The 26,238-nt window shown below is 41.4% G+C and overlaps 1 protein-coding gene across 3 annotated transcripts in view; it reads left to right on the top strand.

The window, feature by feature from the left end:
• The first annotated feature begins 1,082 nt into the window (after positions 1-1,082).
• LOC139686227 (uncharacterized) overlaps positions 1,083-26,238 on the top strand; it is a 45,369-nt gene continuing 20,213 nt past the window's right edge. Inside the window, exons 1-6 of one of the 3 annotated variants that reach the window (XM_071583383.1) lie at positions 1,083-1,357; positions 6,614-6,780; positions 8,226-9,117; positions 16,501-16,665; positions 22,540-22,909; positions 25,074-25,225. In XM_071583383.1, the coding sequence (XP_071439484.1) occupies positions 6,655-6,780; positions 8,226-9,117; positions 16,501-16,665; positions 22,540-22,909; positions 25,074-25,225 (1,705 nt within the window). In that variant the 5' untranslated portion in view covers positions 1,083-1,357; positions 6,614-6,654. The remainder of the gene's footprint in view (positions 1,358-6,613; positions 6,781-8,225; positions 9,118-16,500; positions 16,666-22,539; positions 22,910-25,073; positions 25,226-26,238) is intronic. The other 2 variants (XM_071583385.1, XM_071583384.1) reach the window with 2 other exon arrangements.

Below are 26,238 nucleotides of genomic sequence, written 5' to 3'. Positions count from 1 at the left end.
GGTGAGTTCACAATTTTCACAATCGGCGACTTGATTTCTGCATTCATCTGCACGATACTCCCTCTGCCAACAGCGGGGAGTCACATTTTTTGCCTTTGACGTTGGGATGGCGCATCTGTATGTAGTGGTGCTTGTTCCTTGTTACGGGTGGTGACCTAACACCCCCCGCCACACGCCCTTGCGGTAGATTGCGGGGTATTATGTAGATGTAGATTATAAAATTTGACAATTAAAAGTTCTACAGATAATATTTATATGCATAGGAATAGGTAGAATGTAAGCAATTTGTCGAATGCCTTGAGCTTTCTTTTTCATCAAAGCTATATTTATATTTTGCGGGCATCATGATGATATTATAATGACTTGATATCGTTTTTGTAAACATTTTTTACCCATATCAGGGTTAAATATATTATACCTACTGCTTAAACGAATGTGAGGAATTGCAACTTTGAATTTAGTGAAATCAGTCAACCATTTAATAAATATTTTATTTTTTGAGAGTGAAATCTTTAATTTTAGCAAACCAATTAAGGGGAGAATCGTATCCAGTAGTAATGGAGCGTGGTAAGGACAGCTTCAACAAGTTTATCAAATAATTGGTTTTTAATTCACTGTTCTAGTGGATTTGTTCAAGTCCTTCTCAAATTGGCATCTGTGTTTATACCCTACATTTCTCCATTTGAAAAAACCTCTGAACAGGAAGTGTAATGAGCGATACAAATTAAGCATATCTATTGTTCGCGTATTTTAAATGACTCCGTTTCGCGCGGTACTTGGAAGAACCCGTCCGTAAATATGTCAACATTTATAATAATAATAACATTCATTCCTTCATGGACAAATAAAACAGATACACAAGTGAATCTGAAGGAATGTCTTTATTAGCGAAATAATATTCTCCAAACAGTATGCTTGGGATTAGGCAATTTGTTGAGAAAATCCACATTTAAAGCTCTTCCGAAAGGCTTGCCGTAGCTACGCAAAACTACACTCACTTGTTCTTCAAATGTAGAATAGTGATTTCGCGCGCACAACGGAGACCTTCGGATCACGCCTTGCGCATATACGATTGACTTTTGTCTGTGTGATGTGATGTTATTGTGAAAAGGCGTATTATGACTCCGGAAATGTATCTTATAGTTCACGCGTTATTGCATCGATTATTTTAAATACTAATTTTAATTGGAAGTAATTTTATTGCAATATTAGTTTGGCAGAAACGTCAATGATTTCACCTGAAGATGGGTTTAATGTGCTGATGTGGTCCATCTTTGGAGAAGACAAGTTGGGTGTTTTTATCTAGATTTTAATGTATCATTTTAGGGTTGATAATGCAGTTTTATATGCTGTACACGTAAGTAAAGCTTCCCTTTGATGAAGGGTTTATTCTTTTATCTGTAAGCTAATACTTGTAATTTTAAGCATCCACTTTCATCACAATTTCGCCCACTCAACCACGCTTCTTAGTGGGTTGTGTAAACGATAAAGGAAATGCGTCTGTTGTGCATTACTGGAAGACTGGTTAAATTCGTCCATTCAATATGAAGTGGGAAATGAAGCAGTCCTTATTGTTTAAACGTAGGGTATCCATTGACGTGGATCTTAATGTTGAGTTGACCTCCATAATACTAAGAATGCATTTATTCTGTCACGATATTTAATGTTTTAACTAGAGTTCTATTCACATTCATCTAATTTTTCACTCATGGTGGCCAGCGGTTCGATATTGAATGCCAGAATATGCACTATCAAAGTAATGGTTACATTATTCCTTCACTGTAGATGTGTGACACTGGATTTTTGATCAAATAATCGCTGTATACTATCTCCACGCTCTTAAGTAAGGCAATGTAATATTATTGATGCTGATTTCCCGTGGTATCATGCCGAGATACGACATTAAGGGCAATGAATTGAAGACAAGGCCACCCAAAGCATATGGTGATGAGAAGTAATGATGTTAATTTAATGAGTGAGTTTTTTACTGTTGTGTCTGGTAGCCCATGTTCGTTAGAGTTAATTTTTGTCCATCTTCATCTGTGTAATATCATGTAGAAGGAAAAGCTTAAGTTAACCAAAATGTTTTCACCCTCATGGATACAACCCCGTGGGTCAAAATTTTGTTCCTTCGGAACAATGTAGGTAGGTACTTTGTTGATTATAAATTGAGTGAGTGTTGGTATTTGGGGTTCATTGTGATGACCGTGTGAATTTTGTTGTGAGATGTGGGCATTGTTTAAGCGAATTGTTCGAGGTATTTTAATATCTGCAAATGTCGTCAATTTAAAGTTAAACATATGTTGACAATTGCCTTCAAACGACGCCGACTCGTGTGTCCTGTAATTAAACTCGACTGTGTTGTTGTTGATGAAGTGGAATGTGATTATATGAGCGATCTAATTTCCATACGGAGTTATTATTTCCTACATCGTCAAGTGTACGCATGGTAACGTATATAAATACCGGAAATTGAACCGTACGAGCGTGAAGTATATTTCTGATTTGGAGTGAAGGTAAGAAAAATCTTTGTAATTGAATCGTTTGGAGATTGTTTTATGTCTTTCATTCGATGCTAAAACGTTAACTTTTAACATTTATTCCTGATATGCGGAAAATAATTATACATTTACAGCATTCGATGTTGTTTTCTTTGGACTGTGTTTCGAAAAACGAACAGTTAGCGGGATAGTGCATTGAAGTCAGGTATTTTCGTGTTTTTGCGCTTTGGTTACAAAGTTTATCTCACAATATGGTTTGGTTTAGTCTCAAATGATGGCCAATCTAGTCTTGGAACATTCTCAAACTCTGCAGCGCCATGGTTCACAGTATTTTTCTGTTATACTTTGATGCCCCGCTCGTTCAAATGTTATATAAATGTGTGCAGATTCGAATAAGTACACTTGGGCCTCACTCAAGACGTCGTATGTATCGGGGAATATGTAACGCAATCTAACAAAATAATTAAGATTCATCCGGTGGGAAATGTGACGATAATATAAAACGTATTGATGTTTTTCATCTTTCCCTAGACATGCCTCATTTTAGAATCGGCTACTAACATGTTGATGGGATCTTCCTGAATTTTTGATTGATTGTCGAATTAGATCGCGCACAGCAGAGTGGATGGGAGCTAAATTCGTGAAAATTCATTAAAATGAAGTAGATTAGCATATTAAAATTGTTGAGAGGAGTTCGTTTCGGAATCACTCAATTGAGGTAATTTTAACAAGTACAGATTAAATTAGACTCTTGCATATAATTTGAATGGAGGTCTCTTTAGCGATGATGTTGTAAAAAGAAAAAAAATTAATATTAATCGTACTAGTGTAGGATAGATTGTGAATTAGAGATATCACGAGCAGAACCAATAGATTTAAGATACCATTTTTACCGCGAACAATAAGCGGTCTGGATAAAACAATTCAATCGCTGTAGATGGGGGGTTTTTTTGGGTCAAAAGTGGTCTCCTGCGTTGACACCCCTTGCCACACACCCTAGCCATCCCTGATTAATTAAACCCTTGTCTGTGATCAATAAATAGAGTGCCTTATCAAGCTCTCCATAAACGTGGACGTCTTGTCCAACTGCTTCATTGCTCCTAGGCAACCTCAGATGTGTTCTTTGAACCCTGTAGTTGCTTCGTCTATTCCTTGAACGAGCATCTTGGCTCTGGCTATTCTTTCCCTTGATACATCAGTCATTTTTAACTTTATCACTTCTGTAAGTTGTTATTTGTGTTATTATATTTGTTGTTATTTGTACTACTTCGCACAGAAAGTGATTATTGCTTCCCAGATTCACGGGGACTCTTTTTATGACCAATTCTAATGCTTATTGTGGACGTCAAATGGCAACCACATTCGTTCACTGGGATAATCAAGGAAATGGGATAGGAACTCATGTATAAAGGACAAAACACATGAGAGGATGGGGGAAGGGTGAATTGAGAGCGGATGACTAGCGCAATAAAGATTCCTTGACTGGTACTTGAACCACGGGTCGTTCGACTTGCCTCTTAACCCCTGGTTTTTGTGTTTGAAAGCGTATTAATGTCCGACGTGGCTCGTGTCCTCCTTCTGGCCTTGAGCACTGGTCCAATGCTTTTATGTGATATATTGTACCGTTGTTCTATCCTATTCTCTCCAATCCTCTCTTCTGTGTCATCCATCTATCCTATTGTGGGTGAAACACCTCCCCAATGCCATTTCCATATGACAAAAACATTCGAGGCAGTTGGAGTTGCGTAATACCCCTTTCAATCACATCTCAGCGTAATTTATGTTCCCCCGTAATAGCTCAATCAGTTATGAGCGCTTTGGCATGATGGCAATTCTAAAAGACAGGCCGTGGTTCAACTTTCGGTAGGAGGAAACGTTTTTACCCTTGTGACCTGCTCAATTCCGCATTCCACACCTTTCCTGTTTTTTGTCTTTTAAATTTGTGTTCCTCTCCCTTTTCCTTATTTATGTATTCATGATTTACGATTGCCTTCTAAGGAAGTACCTTACTTTTACTCTCGTTTCTATCTATTCAGGGTAGGGCGTGTGTGTGGTAATAGGGCTAGAGATGGCGCCAACATCTTGGTTTGTCTTTGACGTCCCCACACTCAGTCCACTGTGCCATAGTAGTGTGGGGTTCGGACCGTGGTTCTTTGCTCACTTCACTCTCAGTTTATAATAAGTGGTGGTACCACAGCACCAATGTTCACATTACCACGACAAGGAGAGGACACCATTGCAGTGGTGTCTAGCCTAGCCTTGTGACAGGCGGCAGAATTCGTCAGAGTCGGAATTAAAAGCGTTTGTGTATCATTAATGATAAATAGGACCTCAATTTGAAAATGGAGTGTGTCCAACTCCTTCACAGTTAGCGCAGAACACTGGTCCTCCTTTCTCTTCCTTGAGGAAGGGGATTTGGACCACCAAATTTGAAAATTAGTGAGTTTCTTTCATTTTTTGTGTGTTTCTGTGTTTTTGTCTTTGTTCGCCATTAGACTTTCACATAAGTTTTATATATATGTATATATATATATATATATGTATATATATATATATATATATATATATATATATATATATATATGTACTAGGGAAATTCGAAAAGTCTGGTCCCCTATTTTTTTGTCGTGAACATTCTAATTTATTCTCAACTCTGCGTACATCGTAGGAAAGGCTGACCATTTAGCTATTTTCCTACATAGTCCCCTTGACGACCAATCACTTTTTGCATCCTTGTAAGCAGCTTTTCATTAATACCGGCATCGTACCTTTCTCCCGCCTTGGTCGCTCGGCCACCTGACGACGACTGCTTCTTGCACTTCCTCGTCTGACTTGAATTTCTGTCCTCCAAGGTGTTTTTTTGAGAGCGGGAAACAAGTGGGAGTCGCTTGGGGGGGCAGTGTTGTCCTCCGGGCTGTGAGGAGGGTGGTCGATGATATATCCCATCAGCCGAATTCATTGAGTAAGGGGGTGGTCATCGTTTGATGTGAAGACACGTAAACATGCATTGTCATGATATGCAAAACCTTGTTGTAACCCAGGACCTCTGACACGCAATATTTTGCAGCACGGAGAAGTAGCCACTCTCTCTCTCTTCATTCATTAAGGCCTTCCTTCATCTAATTGAAGGGTAATTCCCTCTGGTTATATTGCACCACCATCTCGTCAATTGGAGCCACCGTTGTTGATATTCCAATGGCAAACTCGGCCCGCCCCATTGACCGCTGCTCATCATAGGACGTTTTCCCGGCCATCAAAACACTCCCTGCACCACTTCCAATGCACGTTTATGATGTCCATACACTTCTCAACGTACACTTCCGCTAAATTGCAATGAATTTATATCGGAGAAGCAGTCGTCAGTTGGCCAAGCGACCAAGACGGGAGAAAGGTACGACGCCAGTATTAATGAAAAGCTGCTTACAAGGAGATGCAAAAAGTGATTGATAGTCAAGGCGACTATCTTAGAAGAATAGCTCAATGATCAACCTTTCCATACGATGTACGCAAAGTTGAGAGAATAAATTGGTTATTTCATGAAAAAAATACAGGAAACCTTACTTTTCAAATTGCCCTCGTATGTAAATATTAACAGAGTATATGGATTATTCTTCTGCTGTGCTAGTAGTAGTCAGATTCGAGCTCTTGTAACATCTTAAACACCTCGTTCCAATGTACGTTGTGAAAGGCCTTCTGCAAGTCCACACACATTTCTTCCTCAGTTCTTTTCCCCCTAATTGGTTTTCCACAAGTGCGTTCCTTCCATCTCTTTGTCTGCCATTCGCTTAATTATCAGTCGAAGGTCAACTGAGTTTATAAGTATTCCTGATGTTTTTCGGCAAGTATTCTTCATGCATGACTAATTATCCTCAGAGAATCACACAATTAAAACAGCATCCCAATACCTTCGATCCCGAGAGTATAAACATCTAAAATACATTAAACAAAGACTCGGAATAGGAAAGGTTATTTGCCCCAACAGAAAGACATGCTACGAACCATGTAATTATGCTGGAACATGCCGGAAAACTGCCGTTAGCATAACAATGCTGGCTAGCATGTCGGCATAACTACACCAGGGCTGTCTAATTACCGTCTTCGGCTCTTTCTAGGTATTCCCACGGCTGTTTGAGCTGAGCAGCTAAGGAGAAATATGTCGTGGCACAGTCCAACCATGTTGGTCCGCCCTCCGCCGGTTGCCCAAGCCGGTGTCGGCCTCGGTGGACCACAATACAACCACAGACAGCAATGTATCATCAGTGGGAGCAGTGGAATTGGCGTGAGTGGACAAGGATTCTGGTTCAAATGCAAGACTGTTGTGGTCAATGGACCACGGTACTTTGCGTGCTGCTAATTCAAAATTGCAGTAAATTCTTCTTGATCATCTGATAAAAAAATATTGTGTGTGTGTATATATATGTATATATATATATATATATATATATATATATATATATATATATATATATATATATATATATATATATATATATATATATATATAAATAAAATACACAGTAACACACAATATAGAAACACAAAAAAAGAAGAACACTCACACGTTATTTCTTGATATTTCGATGGGAACAATCCTTCTTCATCTGAAGATATAGAAGTAATGAAATGACATAGAAGTAATTACTTCTATATCTTCAGATGAAGACGGATTGTTTGCGTCTTCTTCTGGATTGTTTCCGATTCTTGAAATATCAAGAAATAACGTGTCAGTGTTCTTTTTTTGTGTTTCTATATTGTGTGTTACTGTGTATTATATATATATATATATATATGTATATATATATATATGTATATATATATATATATATATATATATATACATATATATATAAATGTATATATAGGGTCGCAGTAGTCCAGCGGGTAGAGCGTTGGACTGCTGACCAGAGGGTCCCAGGTTTGATTCCCGGGCAAGGCACTTTGGGCACCTGCAGCTCCACCCCAGCTAAAGTGATTTTTCGGGTACCAGGTCTTCCTGGGAAACCATAACCAGCGCAGTGTATAAAGGAACTGGCCCCCCTTAATACCCTGATGGGTGGATATTCACACGCCGTAAATAGGGCTTAGTACTTGCTGATCTCTACCATCACCTACTAAACCGACCTTCCGGTTGATTACTGTGTTAATGTTTTTTTATATATATATGTGTATGTGTGTCTTTATATACAATTTATAATACTTAAATTTAATGAATATAAATATTATTTAACATGTAAACATAAGTTCTTGAATGTGATGAAGATTTTCACAAAAGAATTCATCAAATGATTAAAGTTGATGGGCAAGTAACCAGTTGTGCATCTTATTCTTGAAATTTGAGATATTTTCCTGATTTCAATAGAGTGGGCAGTGAGTTATACAGGTGTCGTATGCTGACATCATGAAATGTGTCGCAAGTTGATGACAATTTACAATGTGTAGTAATATTTAGACTTGCTTCACACCTTGTGTTGTAGTTATGGCTGTGAGATCTTAATTTGTTAGTTTCTAGATCAACATTCACCTGTTTCTCAGATAGATTATTAAGGTTGATAAATCGCTCTGAACATTAGCTAAGTAGTTTAAATGACATTTAATTTGATTTTAAAGTTTAATTGATCAAGTTGAAGTCTCTCAAAGGGCCCGGAAACGAAACCGAATACAAATGCAAGGGCCGTGGTAGCTTGGCATAGTGTATACCATTTGGCACAATCCATTCCTTCACAGCAGATGATGCCGCATTCCATGGAAGACCTGGGCCTTGTGATGGAAGATGGTTTGGGTTACCTTGAGTCAACCGAACCCCAGGTGCTCTTCGAAAACCATCAGGGACTGCACCAAGGTGCCATGAACAGTGCCATTTGGGTCAGCAACGGCAGCAGTCCTGGCGTGGCCGAAAACTTGGTACCGAATGATACCAGGCAGCAGTATGCCCACTCTTGCATGAAACCAGGCAGCGTGCCAAACCCTCTGGTCATCGGTAACAGTTCCCAGGCTACCTATGCCACCAACAACTACAGCTACGGTCCCACCCCGGTTGGGTACAACCATGAACCCATGCCGTACGGTCCATCTTGTCCACCAGTGGCAAAGGATGGGCTCGTGCATCTCACGAACATTTCGGATTATTCCAAAAGGGTAGTCATGCCGAATAGTGCCGAGCCAAACAACTGGAGTATGGTCGGTACCATGGTACGGTTGGGGAGAGAGCAGCAGGCTCCCCTGAGGACGGATGCCGCGTGGGTGGGGGGTGATCCATTTGTGCCTGTTGTGCCGAACACATCACCTGTGAACCGAGTTAGCGTCGTACCGAGTGACCAAGTTCATAGTGCATTTGGATACCATTTCATGGATAACCTCCATAGTGCCCCAAATATGGTACAAACCTCACAGGTGCTCGAAACGGGCAACAACCGCATCCCGGGCTTCGGCGGTAATGCCGCAGGAAGTGTGTTAACCAAGTGTTATGCTTCAAATGCGAACATCAGTCATTTCAGAGTTCAACCGGTCAATGGTGCGGCAAAAAGTACGGCACAGCCAGGGGAAGGTGACGGTTTGAATCACCATGTGGTGAGCGGGAGATTGAATCACCAGGGGCAGCCTTCAGGCAGTGCAACAGGTAAGGCCTCTTTACATCTGTCAAGTTCCTAAGGTGAAATCATTTTATACTCTGGCCGCTTCCAAAAAAAAAAAAAAAAATATATATATATATATATATATATATATATATATATATATATATATATATATATGTGTATATATATAAATAAATATATATATGTATATATATGTATATATTTATATATATATATATGTATGTGTATATATATATATATATATATATATATATATATATATGTATGTGTGTATATATATATTTATATATATATATATGTATATGTATGTATATATGTATGTATATATGTATGTATATATATATGCATTCGTAGACGTAACATGGAAGTGCCGAATAGTACAATACACAGTACCACACAATATAGAAACACGAAAAAAGAGAACACTCACACGTATTTTCTTGATATTTCGACGTAAACAATCCGTCTTCCTCTGAAGATATAGAAGTAATGACTGCTGGAATTGTTGAGGTGAGGGGTGGGAGAGAAAGGGAAGGGGGCCAGGGGAAGGGGAGAACGGGAGGCAGAGGAGGGGTGAGAGGAATGGTTGGGGAGAGGAAAGGGAGAGGGAAGGGGTGGAGTTGACACAAAATCGGAAAATAGAACAACATGCTCACCGCAACTATTGCAGAATACGAGACTCATGTTTCCACCTACAAAGTATTGATAAAGACCACGTAAGCAAAAACAAAGGCCACGTACACCAAAACTCATTCGGAAAAACACAGTGTCCACCCCCCGATATGCTTTGCTTCCACAAAGTAACAATTTTCGGCCACTCCCATCAGTGAACGACATTGAGGCCCGGATGCTGATAGGCCATACAGATGTAAATGAATGCCATTTCAAGTGTTTTTAATTCTATAGGGTTATCGGATGTGGGAATGGACGCTAGGACGGAAACATTGTAACACTGGTTAAAGGGGGTATTATGATGGGAAGCATGTTTAGGGATGGGGAGACCCACGGACGGGGAGGAGGGATTGCACGAGGCGCAGTGGTTATTAATCCTAATGTTAAGTGGTGTGGAACATTGGCCTATGTAAAAGGCCGGGCAGAGTTTACAGGCAAGAAGATAAACAACATTCTTGGATGTGCAGGAGGAATAGGGGAAGGGCGGGAGAGAGTTAAATGGTGGGATGGAGTGGGGTGGAGTGGTGAAAATAGGGCAGGTTTTGCATCTTGCTCGATGACATGGATCGCTCGATGGCTCTGGGGGTGTGAGGGGATTTTGAGAGTGGCGTGGTGGATTTGAGGATATCTGCTAGGTTGGCGGGACGTTTGAAGGTCACAGAGGGACAATTGGGGAGAAGCTTGGAGGAAGTGTTGTGATTTTTGAGGATGGGGAATAGGTCTTTGAGGATGAATTTGAGAGACTGAATGCCTGGGAAGTAGGTAGTACAGTTTGGGAGAGGCTGGGAGTCTGTGGTTGAGGCAGGCTTGGGGGTGGAGGAAAGTTTGAGTATTTTTTTATGGAGGAGAGAATCAGGGCATCCACGTTGGAGGAGGGAGTGGTGAAGGTTGTTAAGGTATTTGCTAAGGGATTCGGGATGGTTGCCAATACGGTGACCGTAGATAGAGAGGGAGTAAGGGAGGGAGCGCTTGGTATGGGACGGGTGGCAACTGCTATATTGAAGATACTGCTGCTTATTAGTAGGTTTGGTGTGAACAGAGGTAAGGAATTTGTTATTGCTGAGGGAAATATTGACATCAGGGAAGGTAATCTGAGAGGATGAAATGGTCAAGGTGAAAGACAGAGATGAGGAATCATTGAGTTGGGAGATGAAGGAATTGAGGGAATCTATGCTGTGTGGCCATAGTAGAAAGATGTCTTCAATGTATCGGAGCCACAGGAGAGGTTGCAGAGGATAGTTGGAAAGGAAATTCTCTTCCCGGACACCGAGGTGGAGGTTTGCATATGAAGGGCTGAATCTGCTACCCATGGCACAGCCCTTTATTTGGAGGTAATGGTTATTATTGAAAGAAAAGGAGTTGCGGGTGAGAATGAAATTGGAAAGATCAATGAGAAAATCGGTACTGGGGATTTGAGGGGTAGGGCGTTTGGAGAGGAAGTAACGTAGGGAAGAAAGGCCTTCTTGGTGAGGAATGGGTGTGTACAAGGAGGTGACATCGATAGTAGCCATAGTAATTTGGGTGTCAGGAGGGAGTGAAGTTGAGTGGAGCAATCTGAGGAAGTGGTTGGTATCTTTGATAAAGGAGGGTAGGGAGTGAACTAAAGGTTGGAGATAGTGGTCCACGAAGGCGGAAATTCTTTCGGTCGGAGAGCTACGCGAGGAGACTATAGGGCGGCCTGGGTTGTTGGGTTTGTGCATCTTAGGAAGGATGTAGAAGTGAGGGGTGTGAGGTTGGGAAGGGGAAAGGAGGGAGATGTCCCTGGGGGAAAGATTCTCCTTAGGGCCATTGTCTCGGAGGAAAGCGATTATTTCTTTTTGGAATGCGGGGTTAGGGTCAGCAGGAATATGTCGATAGGAGGAAGTGTCGGAGAGTAATCTGTTGCATTCTTGAAGGTAGTCTGCAGTGTTTAGGATAACAACTGTCAAACCCTTGTCGGCAGAAGTGATGACTAGGTTGGGGTTGCGTGTGAGTTTTTTTAACTCAGCTAATTCGGCCGGGGAGAGATCAGTTTTCGGGTTTAGAGATTTAAGGAAAGAAGGACTAGGTGTTTTGGACAGGAGAAGATTGATAAAGATTTCGACCGGGTGATTTAGAGGGAGCGGTGGAGGTTCAAGGTGGGAAGGCGGCCAGAACTTGGTGAGAGCACTGTGTGTGTGTGCGGGGGATTGAGTGGCGGGTTGCATCGCCCAGAAATGTCGCCATCTAAGATTTCTGGCAAAATTGATGACGTCTGCGAGGATGGTCACGTGATTAACCTTGGGGGTGGGGGAAAAAGAGAGGCCTTTTCCCAGAAGAGAGGTTTGGTGCTCATTCAGCGTTGTGCTAGAGAGGTTCAGCACGTGTTTGGCAGTATCTATTGCTTGGTCGGCCGGCGGGGAAGGGACGGGTTGAGAAGGGTTTTGTTGGTGGCAACGGCTCGGTGGAATTCCTGGTGTTGGTAGGGAAGGTGGGGGTAGGTGGAAAATAGTCGCTAAATCCGGTTTCTGTAGGTAAAGGGGTGGGGGAGTAGGGCTAGGTTTGACAAGTTGGAGAGGTAAGGCAAGGCCTTGGCAGAAGTAAGAAGTGCAAAGATTGGACAATTTGTTTAAGGCTTTTCTGCGTCGGAACTCAAGGGAGCGGAGAGCCGATTTGAGGATTCGGTTTACATTCGGGAGGAGATGTGGGGAAGTGAGAGAAAGAATGTTGATGAGGGAATGTGTGGAATTGTGATATTTGTGAATGAGGCCATTGTATTGATCTCGGATGAACGTGCAAAACAGAAAGGGCTGTTGAAACTTGAGTGCATGTAGACTGGGGTGCAGGACGGAAGGTAGGCCTGATATAGGGAACTTAATGCATAAGCCATTGGGAATGATACCCAATGCAATGCATGCCGAAAGAAATTCAGAATGGCAGGTGTATTGGGCGAGTTTGCGAGAAAATTTCCGAATCTGGCGTAACCAAGATGAGATCAAAGTCGTTCATCATGGGAAGGGTGCAAAAATATAAAGGAATAATATAATATATTATAAAACCTACCTTAACCGAGAGATTACCTAAAAAAAAATATAATATATATATTTATATTCATATATGGATATATATATATATATATATATATATATATATATATATATATATATATATATATATATATATATATATATATATATATATATATAACGATTGTACGGAAAAACTCATACGAGCGGCACAATAATTGGCTGACACAACATAACACAAATAGAAAAGAATAGACACATATAAAAGAACACTTACACGGTAAATTGTTCGAGCTTTCGGCCCTCTCAGGGGCCTTCTTCAAGAGAGACTGAAAATATGCTATGGAACAGGAGAGGGGAAAGAGTTATGGGCGTGGAGGGGAGGTGTGGAGGGGAGGTGTGGAGGGGAGGTGTGGAGGGAATGCTGGGAGGGAAATTAAATATGGCGGTTAAGGGTGGGAATTTTAAAGGAACGGAAGGATAGTATGTAGGCGGATTCACGAGTTCTCACCTCTATGTTGGTAGCTGAATCAGGTAGGGATTCTAGGATGCTGAGGGAAAAACACTGGTCGAATGAAAGGTTGTGGGAATTGGCGTGTGAAGGGATAGGAAGAGAAGAGAGTGAGGCAGAATTACAGGAGTATCGGTGATTATTCATTCGGATGGATAAGGGGGTAATGCATTCACCTATGTAGAAGGAAGTGCAGTGCTTGCATGATAAAAGATAAATAATATTTTTTGAGAGGCAATTAGCGTGGGAACGAGGTGGGGGGGCTATGAGGGGATGTAGGGAGAGGGGAGTAGGCATAATAAGAGGACAGGTTTTACATCGGGGGCGGTTGCAAGTTGGGGAAATATTGGGAAATTTGTCACGGGGGGGCGCCAAAGGGTTGGTGGATCTCAGAAGGTTTTTGAGATTGGCGGATCGTCTGTATGCGATAGATGGGCATTGGGGTAGTAAGGATGAGGTCGCGTCATTGTCATGTAGAATTGGGAACAGTTCTTTAAGGAGGGTTTTCAGTCTGTGTGATCCGGGGTAATAGGTGGTGCAAAGGTTGAGTCCTGCGTCAGATGTGGGCTTGTTATTGTGTGGTGTGTGTGGTCGGGTGGAACGGTGGATTTTATTTCGTAGCAACTTTTCTGGGTAACCGCGTTTGAGGAGTGCAAGGTGTAGATTGGCAAGGTATTTGTTGAGAGTGGCTGTGGTGTTGCAAATTCGGTGTCCGCGGATAGAGAGAGAGTTAGGAATCGAGCGTTTTGTGTGTTGAGGATGACAGCTAGTGTGGTGAAGGTATTGCTGATGGTTAGTGGCTTTGATGTGTACTGAAGTAGTGAATTTGTTGTTTTGAAGTGAGATGTCTGTGTCAAGAAAGGTGATAGTGGAGTCTGAAATGGAAGAGGTGAATTTAACCGTGAAAGATGAATTTAAGGCGGATAAGAAGTTGTTGAGAGAGTCAGAGCCATGTGTCCAGAGAATAAAAATATCGTCTATGTAGCGGACCCAGAAAAGAGGTTGAAGGGGTTGCTGTGACAGGAAGGTCTCTTCGAGATGGCCCATGAAGAGATTGGCGTATGATGGTGCCATCCTCGTTCCCATCGCTGTGCCTTTTGTCTGTAGGTAAAAACAATTTTGGAAAGTGAATGCATTTTTTGTAAGGACGAAAGTGGCAAGATTGAGGAGAAATTCCGTTGAAGGGCGCTGGGGTAGGGGGCGCAGAGAAAGATAATGCCGGAGGGAGGATAAACCTTCTGCATGGGGAATAGAAGTGTAGAGTGAGGTAACGTCGATGGTGGCCATAAGTAGGTTGGGTGTGGAGGGAATAGAGACGGAATTTAGACGGTCGAGGAAGTGGTACGTGTCTTTCGTGAAGGAGGGCAAGGAGAGTACAAGTGGTTGTAGGTGGTGGTCAAGGATCCTCCAAGGGTATATATATATATCCATATATATATATATCCATATATATATATATATATATATATATATATATATATATATATATAAAACTATATATATATATATATATATATCCATATATATATATATATATATAAATAAATAAATATATATATATATATATATATATATATATATATATATATATATATATATATATATCCATATATATATATATATATAAATAAATATATATATATATATATATATATATATATATATATATATATATATATATATATATATATATATATATGGATATATATATATATATATACATATATATATTTTTTAGGCAATCTCTCGGTTAAGGTTGGTTTTTGGATGGACATAAATACCAAACAAATATTTTATTACTCCCAACAAAACACAAAATCCATCATCCTACTCTATATCAGGTCCCTCTTCATCTCTGAGTACTTTCTTCCTCCCTTCATCCCGTCCAACATCCCTATCCTGTTCCTTCCCTTTCCTCTTTTGCCCAACATTCTACCCTCCATCACAGTCTTCAACATCCCACTATTGCCGGTCAACACCCCCTTCAGCCACTTCTCATTTGCCTCCATAGGATATCTCCCAACAAACCCCTCTCTTCGCCTACCATACCAAGTACTTCCTCATTTGTTTTCTTCTCTGTCCATTTCACCTTCTCCATTCTTCTCCACACCCACATTTCAAAAGCCTCCAATCTACGTCTATCCACCTGCTTCAATGACCACGTTTCCGCACCGTACATAGCTACGCTCCATATCAAAGTTTTTACGAGTCTTTTCTTAACATCCTTACTCAACGTCCCTGTCATCAACTCCCTCGTCCTTGTGAAAGCCTCTTTGCCTAATTGCGCAATTCTTCTCCTTACGTCCCTACTACTTTGACCGTGTTGGTCCAAAACACTACCGAGATACGTAAACTGTTCTACCTGCTCTAGTTTTTGCCCTCCTATTCTAATGTTAAGCTTAGCCTTTTTCTTTCTAGAAAATCGCATAACCTTTGTTTTATTAATATTGACTCTCATCCCATATCTATTGGACTGAATTTCCAATTCACGCAGCAATGCTTGCAACCCTCTATTGGCTGACTGACAAACTAAAGCTTGGTCATTCAATCAAACGTAACTGATTTTAAATGAATTCCTCGCCCACTTTCATTCCTGCCTCCAGTCCTTCCCTTATTGCCTCTTTAATCATTTTCTCTGCATACAGGTTGAACAGCAACATTGATAATGGGCAACCCTGCCTTACACCTCTTCCTGACACTGCCCATCCGGACCCTCTGTTCTTTATATATATATCTATATATATGTATAAATTGTTCAACCCGCTGTAATAGTTTTGTCCCTCCAATTTGAAATATTTGACTAGGCCTTTCTGTTCCTTGTAAACCACATAACCTTGCTTAAATTCAAGTTTAAATGTAATCAAAGAAAAGCTAATCTACTAATGTTTGAGTAAGGAAATACCTGTGACGAATAAATTGAAATTTCAAATAAATAATGAACATGATGTCAAATACTCTTGGACTCGGAAGTATTGTGGAAGTGTTGTTGGCGTAAGGAGGATGGGGTGAAGAATAATGCTATTTCCCAGTTCAATCTTGTGTCTAGATGTGGACGGAACGTGGATGAAACTTGTAGAAATGTTTTAACTCTTTGAAGTGCCTTTTTAAATTGTCCATTCTTCAATCGCTCTATCCCAAAGAGTTTTTGTTTTTTTCTAAGGTTTAACGCTAGGTTGAATGAGTGATTGTTTGGGGATTCCGTGTAGTGATGGCATATTGCGTCCCTCTTTGCTTGGAAGGGTCGGCAAAGCTGCAGCTGGCGCTGATGGGCGGGAATTCCCTCCGGGTGATGGACAAGCCTTCGTTGAAGCGTTACCTGGACGAGCGTCTTCGAAGGGCTGAAGACGTTCAGAGGGTGCTGACGGAGGCTCAAAAGGACCTGAAGCAGGCCCCCACGACGGCTGGTAAGCACGGCATTACACAAACACACACACACACACTGCGGCATCCTGGACGATATCTACAGGGTGCGTTCCATAAGTAATGCAATTGACTCTCCCGTGCTGCTCATATTAGTCAGAGTGGGATGGAATCACTTTGAGGAAGTCAGGGGAACCCTAAGCTTTGCTGGGAAACCAATCTCGGCCTCTCCAAGCTGTGGAGGCAGCAGGACGTCAGTTATTGTTTACTTCTCTGTGCCGACCGTGTCACGTAAACAATGGAATTGACGATCTAGCATCATTATGCGATTACTAAGTTTTGTGCTGGAATGAAACTGAAATCTCTTGAGAAGAGGAGACTGAGAAAATGATTGTTGAGGCTTAATTATGCGGACTCTGTCCAAGTCACGAGTTTTGAGGGTGTTGAAAGGCCTCTGAGAAGGGTTCCACGAAGAACAATGCTCTGGGCGGACGTCAAACAGCAAAACTGACAACATCATGGCTCTTGTGTGATAATTGTTGGACTCCGAACGTCAATGGAGTATTAAGATGGTTTGCCAATGAACTGAAATTGTCGTCCACTGTTGTAATTTGCATTGTTAATGAAGATTTAGCGATGAGGAAAGTTTGCAAAAAGCATGTGCCATGAGGTGTTTGCCATGACCTGCTACGAGCCCGTGAGTTCCTGTCCAAACGGCAGGTGCCAACGCAGCCCCACCCCCCCATGACTTCTTTTTGAACACTCGGATTAAGGCAGCCCTAAAAGGAACCCAGTTTTTCGTCCATAGAAGATATCCTATCAGCCGTGAGGTCCTTGAAGATGCCTTCCAGGAGGTGTACCCGTCATGGCAGAGTCAAAAGAGAAATCTGATGGAGCCCCACGGAGAGCACTTTTGTAGAATTTTAAGCATTTCTGCAAATCTTTTCCATAAATTAATTTTACGAGGGTCATCCGGAAAGTAGTACCCGTTCGTGCCGCATGAAGTGCTGACGACGCGAGTAGCCGCTGGACGAGGTCAGATAGCTTCAGTGGCTTGTCTGCCTTCTCTGAGCCAAGTTGCGTGACGCTAGCATTGCCTGTGTTGTTTCTGTGATTGTTTACAATGTTTAAAAAAATTGAGAACGCCGCCAGTTGTGAAGTGAGGGCAGTGATTAAATTCCTCAATGCAAGAAACGTTCGCCCATGTGATATTCATCGCCAATTAAAGGAGGTGTATGGAGACAATGTAATGGACGAGTCGTCTGTTCGGCGGTGGTGTCGCAACTTCAACATGGGGAGGGGGAACACACACGACGATGAGCGTTCGGGGAGACCGTCTGTCATTACAGACCAACTGGTGAGCTCAGTTGACGAATTCGTGAGGAACGATCGGCGCGTCACAATTGATGACATCTGTGAGCATTTTCCCAATGTTTCTCGAACAATTGTTCATGAAATTGTTAAACACCATCTGCATTATGCAAAAATTTGTGCAAGATGGGTCCCTCGCGTATCTCAATGAGCTGGCGGCGAAGGACTATGCAGCAGGAATACAGAAACTTGTCACACGTTATGACAAATGCCTTAATTTGCTTGGAGATTATGTTGAGAAGTAGTTTAAAGTATCCTCTTTCAAATAAAATTTTTTATGTTTGTTAATATTTACTTTTGTGTCTTTATTTCACGAACGGGTACTACTTTCCGGATGACCCTCGTAAATAAAATAATTGCATTACTTTCGGAATGCACCCTGTATGCCATGCATGGAATGAGTAGCCATGCCCGTACTCAAGAAAACTGCACGAAACAATGACCTTCTTGTAGGAGTCCTGCGGTTTCGCAGGGAAGACTGGAGTTGTTGTACATTGATGATGTTTAATTTAACCTCAAAATGTTTTGTGGACGGGAGAATTACTTTATCTGGCTCTCAAGGAAATGAACAAACGTGTCGGCCTATTTTGGGAGAAAGGAGGCACAGTTTTCTTTAAAATAAGCCTGCGTGTTGTAATTGCATAATTATTTAAAGGGTATTTCTTTGAACTTTGACCTTGAGCTGATTCACCAGTAAAATACTCACTGTTACGAGGGAAATTCAAAAAGTAAGGTACCCTGTTTCTTTTTCATGAAAAATCAAATGAATTCTCAACTTTCTGTGCATCTTTTGAAAGGTTGAGCATTTATCTATTTTCCTACACAGTCACCTTGAAAATCAATCACTTTTTGCATCTCCTTGTAAGCAGCTTTTCATTAATACCGGGGTCGTACCTTTCTCCATCGTGGTCCAAAGCCAACTGTGATGACTGCTTCTCCGATATAATAAATTCATCCTTCCATTTAATGTGGGAAGTGTACGGGGTGAGAAGTGTATTATGGACATCATAAACGTGCATTGGAAGTGGTGCAGGGAGTTTTCTGATGGCCGGGAAAACGTCCTATGATGAGCAGCGGTCGATGGGGTGGCCAAGTTTCCCATTGGAATATCAACAACGGTGGCTCCAATTGACGAGATGGTGGTGCGATATAACCAGAGGGAATTACCCATCAATTAGATAAAAGGAAGGCCTTAATGAATGAAGAGAGAGAGAGTGGCTACTTCTCCGTGCTGCAGGATATTGTTTGTCTTGAGGTCAATTAATTTACAAACAAGGTGTCTCTCCTCACTTAAAGGAGGAGAGTGTTTGCATATCATGACAATGCACGTCCACGTGTCTTCACATCAAACGATGACCACCCTACTCAATGGATCCGGCTGATGGGATATATATCATCGACCACCCTCCTCACAGCCCGGAGGACGTAGCCCCCCCAAGCGACTACTACTTGTTTCCCACTCTCAAGAAACACCTTTGGAGGACAGAAATTCAAGTCAGACGAGGAAGTGCAAGAAGCAGTCATCGCAGTTGGCCAAGCGACCAAGGCGGGAGAAAGGTACGATGCTGGTATTAATGAAAAGCTGCTTACAAGGATGCAAAGGGTGATCGATCTTCAAGGCGACTATGTAGGAAAATAGCAAAATGCTCAGCCTTTCTAAAGATGCATGCAAAGTTGAGAATAAATACAATTTCTCATGAAAAAGAAATAGGAGACCTCACTTTTCAAATTGCCCTGGTCCTTATTTGTCCCTAAACGGGTCATTGTAAGTGGAGGACATTATTGACATTGATGATAGCATCACTGTTTTCAGTCAGTATTGGTAAGACGCAGAGATATGATATTTCATTCAAATTACTTGTTGTGGTAATTCCAAAATGAATCATTAACGTACGAGGGCTTTCTAAAGGAAAGTACCTCCCGTTCATTCTCCTGCACATCTCCAGGTTAGGGTCTGGAGTCTAGGTATGGTCCGTAAGGATCTCATAAACTTGAGTTTTCGGAATGTTTTAACAATTCGGCCGTTGAACGGACACGCGACAATTTAAGAGTGTAAAAATCATTCGCCTTGACACTTTTCTGACATTGTTGCCGTGAAATGCACATCAGCGGGTGACTGCATTAAAAGTTACTGTTGTGGCATCTGCATCGCAGTTTCTTTGGGATTCTTCAAAGGTATAAACAGCTTAAGTGTTTAAAAGTTGGCATTTGACCTCGTGGACTGTGGCGCGGACTGTATTTTGTCACAACATCTTGTTCCTTTAAAAAGGCCACCCAAAATTTCAGCAAGTTTAAGAGAGAATGCCTCGGTAGCTTAACTGGCGAAAAGCACTCAGACTGGACATTAATTGGGATCCGGGTTCGAATCCCGCTCAAAGCAAATGATTTTTATTTGCTCTGAAATTGTTGAATTGAGATCAAACCCCGTAGAATACGGAATTAAAAAAATTAAACCTCGCGGGAAAACTAATGTTTGTAAGCGATTAGATATTATTTTTATTATTAATACCCTTCTGATGAAGATACATGAGGCCTCTCTTGAATGTAACCTACGTTTATAATTAAAATATAAACTACAGTGACAAGACAGAAGTTTTTTTATCCATACATTTTTGGAAAACACATTCTACAACTATTTTTCTATTGTTTTCCAACTAGTCTCCTTTGATTTCAAATTGAGATATTTATCTCTAACAGTACCCAACCGTTTCAATTCCGTCTCTGAAAAATACTGCCGCCATCTGATACATTTTGAACCAATTGTACATATATAAAAGGTATGTACTTCAAGTAATGTGAGTGATTTTAATTTGATGCGACTGCATGTCAAATCCTGCTCAAGGCGAAGGATTTTTACTCTCTGAAATTGTTGCACAGGAAGGGCATATCAGCGGATGACTCCATTAAAAATTACCGTTACACCATCTCCCACCGTTTCTTCCAAATTAAACGAAGACTTAATTGTTTGTCTGAGGTCAACAGTTGCGTAATTCGTGTCTCATTGTAGGCCGTAGATTGCCGGCCGGTGCGATCCTCGTCGTTGACCTTTTCCCCGGCCTTCCAGAAAGGCCTTGTGCCACGGAAACACTTGCAGATCTAACAGGGCAACATCTTTGTAAGCAGACGTGATCATAGAAACAGTTTCCGTCGCAGTCTTGCCAGGTTACACGCCCTTAAACTTGATCGCAAATCTTTGTTCTAATGAGCGCTGCATTATCACTTGCACAAGATCAAGAAACAACTCTCCCAGACAGTCCCGTGCCCTCTCTTTAGATGCTCGGAGCACACTGAGTGACGGAATGCTGCTTAGCTGGGTTCCCACACTATCCTGTTTCAACCAGTCCAATCGCAGTCCGACGTACAGGCCCGTCAGAATGAAATAACTCGCATTGCTCACAGTACGTAACTTGAACATTCAATTATTGGTTCAATACGTATGAGTTGGTAGCAGATTTCTTCAGAGACGGAATTGAAATGGCTGTGTATCGTTAATAATAAATGCCTCTGTTGGAAAACAATGGAGACCATATTGGAAAATAGTTTTAGAATGTGTTTTCCATAAATGTATGTGTAAGAAAACTTTCGCTATATCAATAAGGTTCGTATTTTAAGTATAAATGTAAGTTACATTCAGGAGAAGCCTTGTGTATGCTCAACGGAAGGGTATTAATAATAAAAATAATAAGAAATCGCTTACAAACATTAGTTTTCCTGCGAGGTTTAATTTTTTTATAACCGTATTCAATGGGATTTGATCTCAATTCAACGATTCCAGAGTGATACCTATTAATGTCCGGTAGTAGTATTAGTATTTAGGGGTTGGGCGATTGACAGCTGAGGTCATTTGCGCCATAGGGGATGGACGGGAAAGGGTGAATGGTGGAGAGAGAAACCCGGTGTCGGCATTAGCCTACTCTTTACAAAAGGCACCAAGGGGTCAAACAGTTTAACGTCCCATCCGACGGACGGCATACTCACTCAAAGTGACCTCCACAAAGCACCTCAAGTAGGGATACCTCTGACCAGTATTCAACACTGCCGGGATTGGAACCTGGGCCCTCTGGGTGGGAAGCCCCCGCACCAATCCAGATCCCCTTAATGTCCGGTCTGAGTGCTTTTAGCCAGTTTCGCTATCGAGGCGTCCTCTCTTTAAACTCTGAAATTCCGGGGGGTTTTTTAAAGTAACAAGATATTGTGATGAAATACCATATGCTGTTAAATGTCAATATTGCATTGAAATTCACATTATTAGTGGAAGACTCTTGTAAAAGTTACTGCTGCGGCATCTCCCGCTGTTTCTTTGGGATTAGATCTGTTTCTCATAAATTAAAACCTCTCTCACTTATAAACGTTTTGTTGTTAATTGAATTTCGGTTGAAATAGTTCCGTTTCAGGAACGCTGTTATTTCCTGTTCCATTCACAAATTTCTCTTCTTCTCTCCGGCATCACGGTATGCTCCCGTCGTTTAATCAAGGGGTATTTTTTTTATATGTTTGTTACATATGCTTTCACCAGCTTGATGGTCATTCCCAACGGTTTGTTCCAGGTGCCGTTGGCAAGAAAGGACCACATGTGCCGCGGATTTTGGGAGGCAAAGCAAAGCAATGGAGAAGGAAGAAAGCACCAAAGGGTGCGGAATTGGCTGTCGACCCCTCGGTCACAGAGGGGGCGCACGGCCCTGTGCCGCTGATTGAGGGAGAGGCCGAGGAGATTGTTGTCGAGGTGGACTTGCCCGAGGGAATGTTTTCAGAAGAGGATGAGGATACCGAGGGCCATTTTGCGGTTGCCGAGGAAGATGGGGGAGTTTCTGTGGACAGGGACGACAGCAATGGGCCGCATGCCGAACCACAGACGTCAGTGAAAGATCGAACGGCAGATAACAGAGGAAAGGATCGCCGTAAAAGACATTCAACGAGGTAGGGATTCCCGTGGTGCTCAGCGCCTCATCTGATCCTTAAATCGATGTAGAGACAGGTTTGAATCGCAGTGGAAGACCTAAACTATGGGGTCTGCCCAATAAATGCATGAACTGAGGCCATTTATGAACACTATTTTGCTTTAAATGTAGTCTATACATCAATGATTTTGTTGTCCTTCGTTCTTCATAGCCCTCTCTCCTTCATTCGTAGTATGGCTATCAATGCCTTCTCCTTCTTATTATTTATTCCATCTTCTGCTTCTTCTTTTCATTTCCACTGTTTAATATATATAAAGCACCCTCCCCTTTGGAAGTCCTCCTCCCTTGAAGGCAGTTCAGTTGGGAGGCTTTTAATTAGTTTTATCATGTTGTTTCTTGCTTTGTTATTGTGTGCCTTCCACACATCTTGTGCCCAAGTGATATACAATGTCCCGGATCGTCACTTAATTGGCTCATTCCCAATGGAATGATGTAGATCTTCCTGGGGTTGAATTCCTTGTTGGTTTATTTGCCTTACTGTGTGGAGAAAAGGAATTAGATTGCAGAAATCGGTGCTTTTTTTTAAAATTTAAATTGCATTTTCACTAAGAGGGTAAGGGTATTCGTCATGGTTTGTATAAGGAGAACCGTGAAGAGTTCCAGACCAAAAATAAATTTATACTTGAGTAGATGTTGCCAATTTACAATATGTCTCTCTCTTAAAAACTTAACTTCAGTGAATCATCTCTTGAGAGCATCGACACATACAAACACACACATCTGCCAGCTCTGTCTTTTAACTAACGGCTCAGAAATATTCCCTGGCAGGTGGATATGAGGATACTCTTTCTCTCTCTCTCTCTCTCTTATTAAGGGTACTATGTATATGTGTTCAACTCTCTATTTGATGACACGCGGCTCTTGACTTAACGTAGGGTGGTGTCACCAATGGTGATGGTGGTGTCCTTTGAGGGAGGGATGTATAGATAGAGGTCTTTATTTGGGCAAAATTGAGACCAAACGGACCCTTCTTCCATTTAACCCATCGTCGTACACATATTATATTAGGCATTAAACTTATAGTTTCATTCATATGTACACATAAATACATACAGACAGACATAAATTCACTAAGCACAGATTTGTACATCGAAAAAAGTATATATATGTACACACACACACATATGTGTAGATATATATATATATATATATATCTCTATGCATATATGTGTATATATAGAAACCATAAAAACCATAAACACAGTAATCAACCCGAAGGTCGGTTTGGTAGGTGATGGTAGAGTTCACCCAGTACTAAGCCCTATACGGCATGTGAAATTCATACATCAGGGTTGGGAGGCCAGTTACTTTCCCTGTGCCGGTTATGGTTTCCCAGGAAGACCTGGTACTATCCGAAAAATCAAGTAGAATTTTCGGTGGTCGTGACCACCTTTTTCAAGGAAGAGAGGGACAGAACTGAAGGGAATACGATGGCTGGAGCGATGGATGGAAGGGGAAGGTGGGGAGAGAATTCCAAAGGGACGGGTTTCGAGGGGCAGCGTTAGAAGGGTGGGAATAAAAATGTAGAAGGTGATTGGGGTGGAAGGGGGATGAAAATATAAATGGAGCAGGGTAATTAATGCCTAATATTGATTCCTGGCCAATTCCAGGACTCCAAGAGCCATATATATGCCTGCTCTAATGTTTTCAGTTTCAGTGGAGGATCAGAGGGTGGGAGGGATGCTAAGAGGGATAGACTATAGCATTTATCAAAGGGAGTGTTGTGTTCGGAGGCGTGTTTGGGGATAGGGAGCTTATTAATTCGGGAAGAGTTCCAATTCATTGATACTGTTCCTGTTGTACATAACAGTAACAGCTCACTCCTAATGTGTTATTATGTATACTCTATTAGTAGTTCTGTTATTATTGTGACTGAGTCACTGGTATCAATTATGTCACCGTTGTACCAATGTGTATAGTCAGTACATTGTAAGGATTCCTTGAAATGGACGTCAATCGCTATGAAGCAGTTCAGTTACCACATTTCTGAATTCACTGAGTTTTTGAACATTTAAATGTATTTTACGATGTTAATGGAATGAGCGATGGTGGATTCTATGAGTTGTGATTGTCTGTTGTTTGTTTTTACTAAGCTGACGTTGTCTTTTCCTGTCCCGCCACAGCTGGCATCGGACGTGGGATCCGAAGATGAGCATTCTGGTCCTGAAGAGGGTCAAGGACGGCGTACGGGTCTCTGGGAAGGGAGGTGGCCGTCCTGCAAAGGACTCACACCCCTCCAAGGACCTGCCCAGGCGGACGTCCTTGCTCAACAACGGTGAGGATTGTAGGGGAGGTCCCAAAGTTCGAGGGTGGGCTGAAAACTAATTCAAACATGCTTACTGTAAACCACAAACAAAATGATCTTCAGAAGCACTCCTGGTCTGGGCATGTGGAAGTAACATTCCCCTGTAACACGCATTCGTAGGTTAGAAGTTGTTCAATCGTGGTTTTAAATGCTGTATTTAATGGTTGGACCAGGCAGTTGATAGGTCTACTGTTCATATCGATGGGTAGTTAAAATTTTCGTGGTTTGCGAGCCGTGGGAAAGCCAATAATTGGTTGATGAAACACGCAGCGGATGTCCGAGATCACTGACCCACGGACGATGTAATCATCAAAGCAAACTCGTCTTTCAAGATTTGATTTAGAATGACCAAAGGCGAATCTCTCATCAAAAGAGTATTGCAAACCATATTGGAGTCAAGTTTGGTAGTGTTATAAAGGCAGCAGCATGGCCAGCCAATAATAACCTTGCAACCGGATAACAATACAACAACACTTGTCTCCACGCAATATGCACGCAACTGGAGAGGCTATTGCGAAACCCATAGGGATTTGAAGTGAATCCAAAACACCCTCCTCCTTATACCCCTATCTTGTGATGCCTTGCGACTTTCATTCATTTCCTAATCAACTCAAAGGGAGACACCTCCAAGGGTAATAATAATCATTACCCCTCGAACGATGAGGCTTGGTTCAAGTTGTTTATTGTTATTCTGCTATTGCCTTTATTCCTCTTTCATGTTTGTTATGTTCTTATATGTAAATTGGCACTACTGCTGTACGTGAATAATGTTTTAAAATAAATTGTTAAACGAATGAAAGCAAAAATTCGACAACACCACCCTGTTTAAACTCGCCATGTTGACATCCATCATATTAATACGTCGGGAGAAGAAATGCGTTTGTTGGCCTCAACAACGGTGACTGTTATTTTGAAAAATAAATAAATATATGTGATTTAGAAACGTAGAGAATTGTAATATAATGTACTATTTGCCCCATCTT

This window comes from Hetaerina americana, unplaced genomic scaffold, assembly GCF_022747635.1.
Source record: "Hetaerina americana unplaced genomic scaffold, ioHetAmer1.1.p SCAF_135, whole genome shotgun sequence".
In the NCBI taxonomy this organism is placed as follows: Eukaryota; Metazoa; Arthropoda; class Insecta; order Odonata; family Calopterygidae; genus Hetaerina; species Hetaerina americana.
This window is presented reverse-complemented; position numbering and strand designations above follow the sequence as displayed.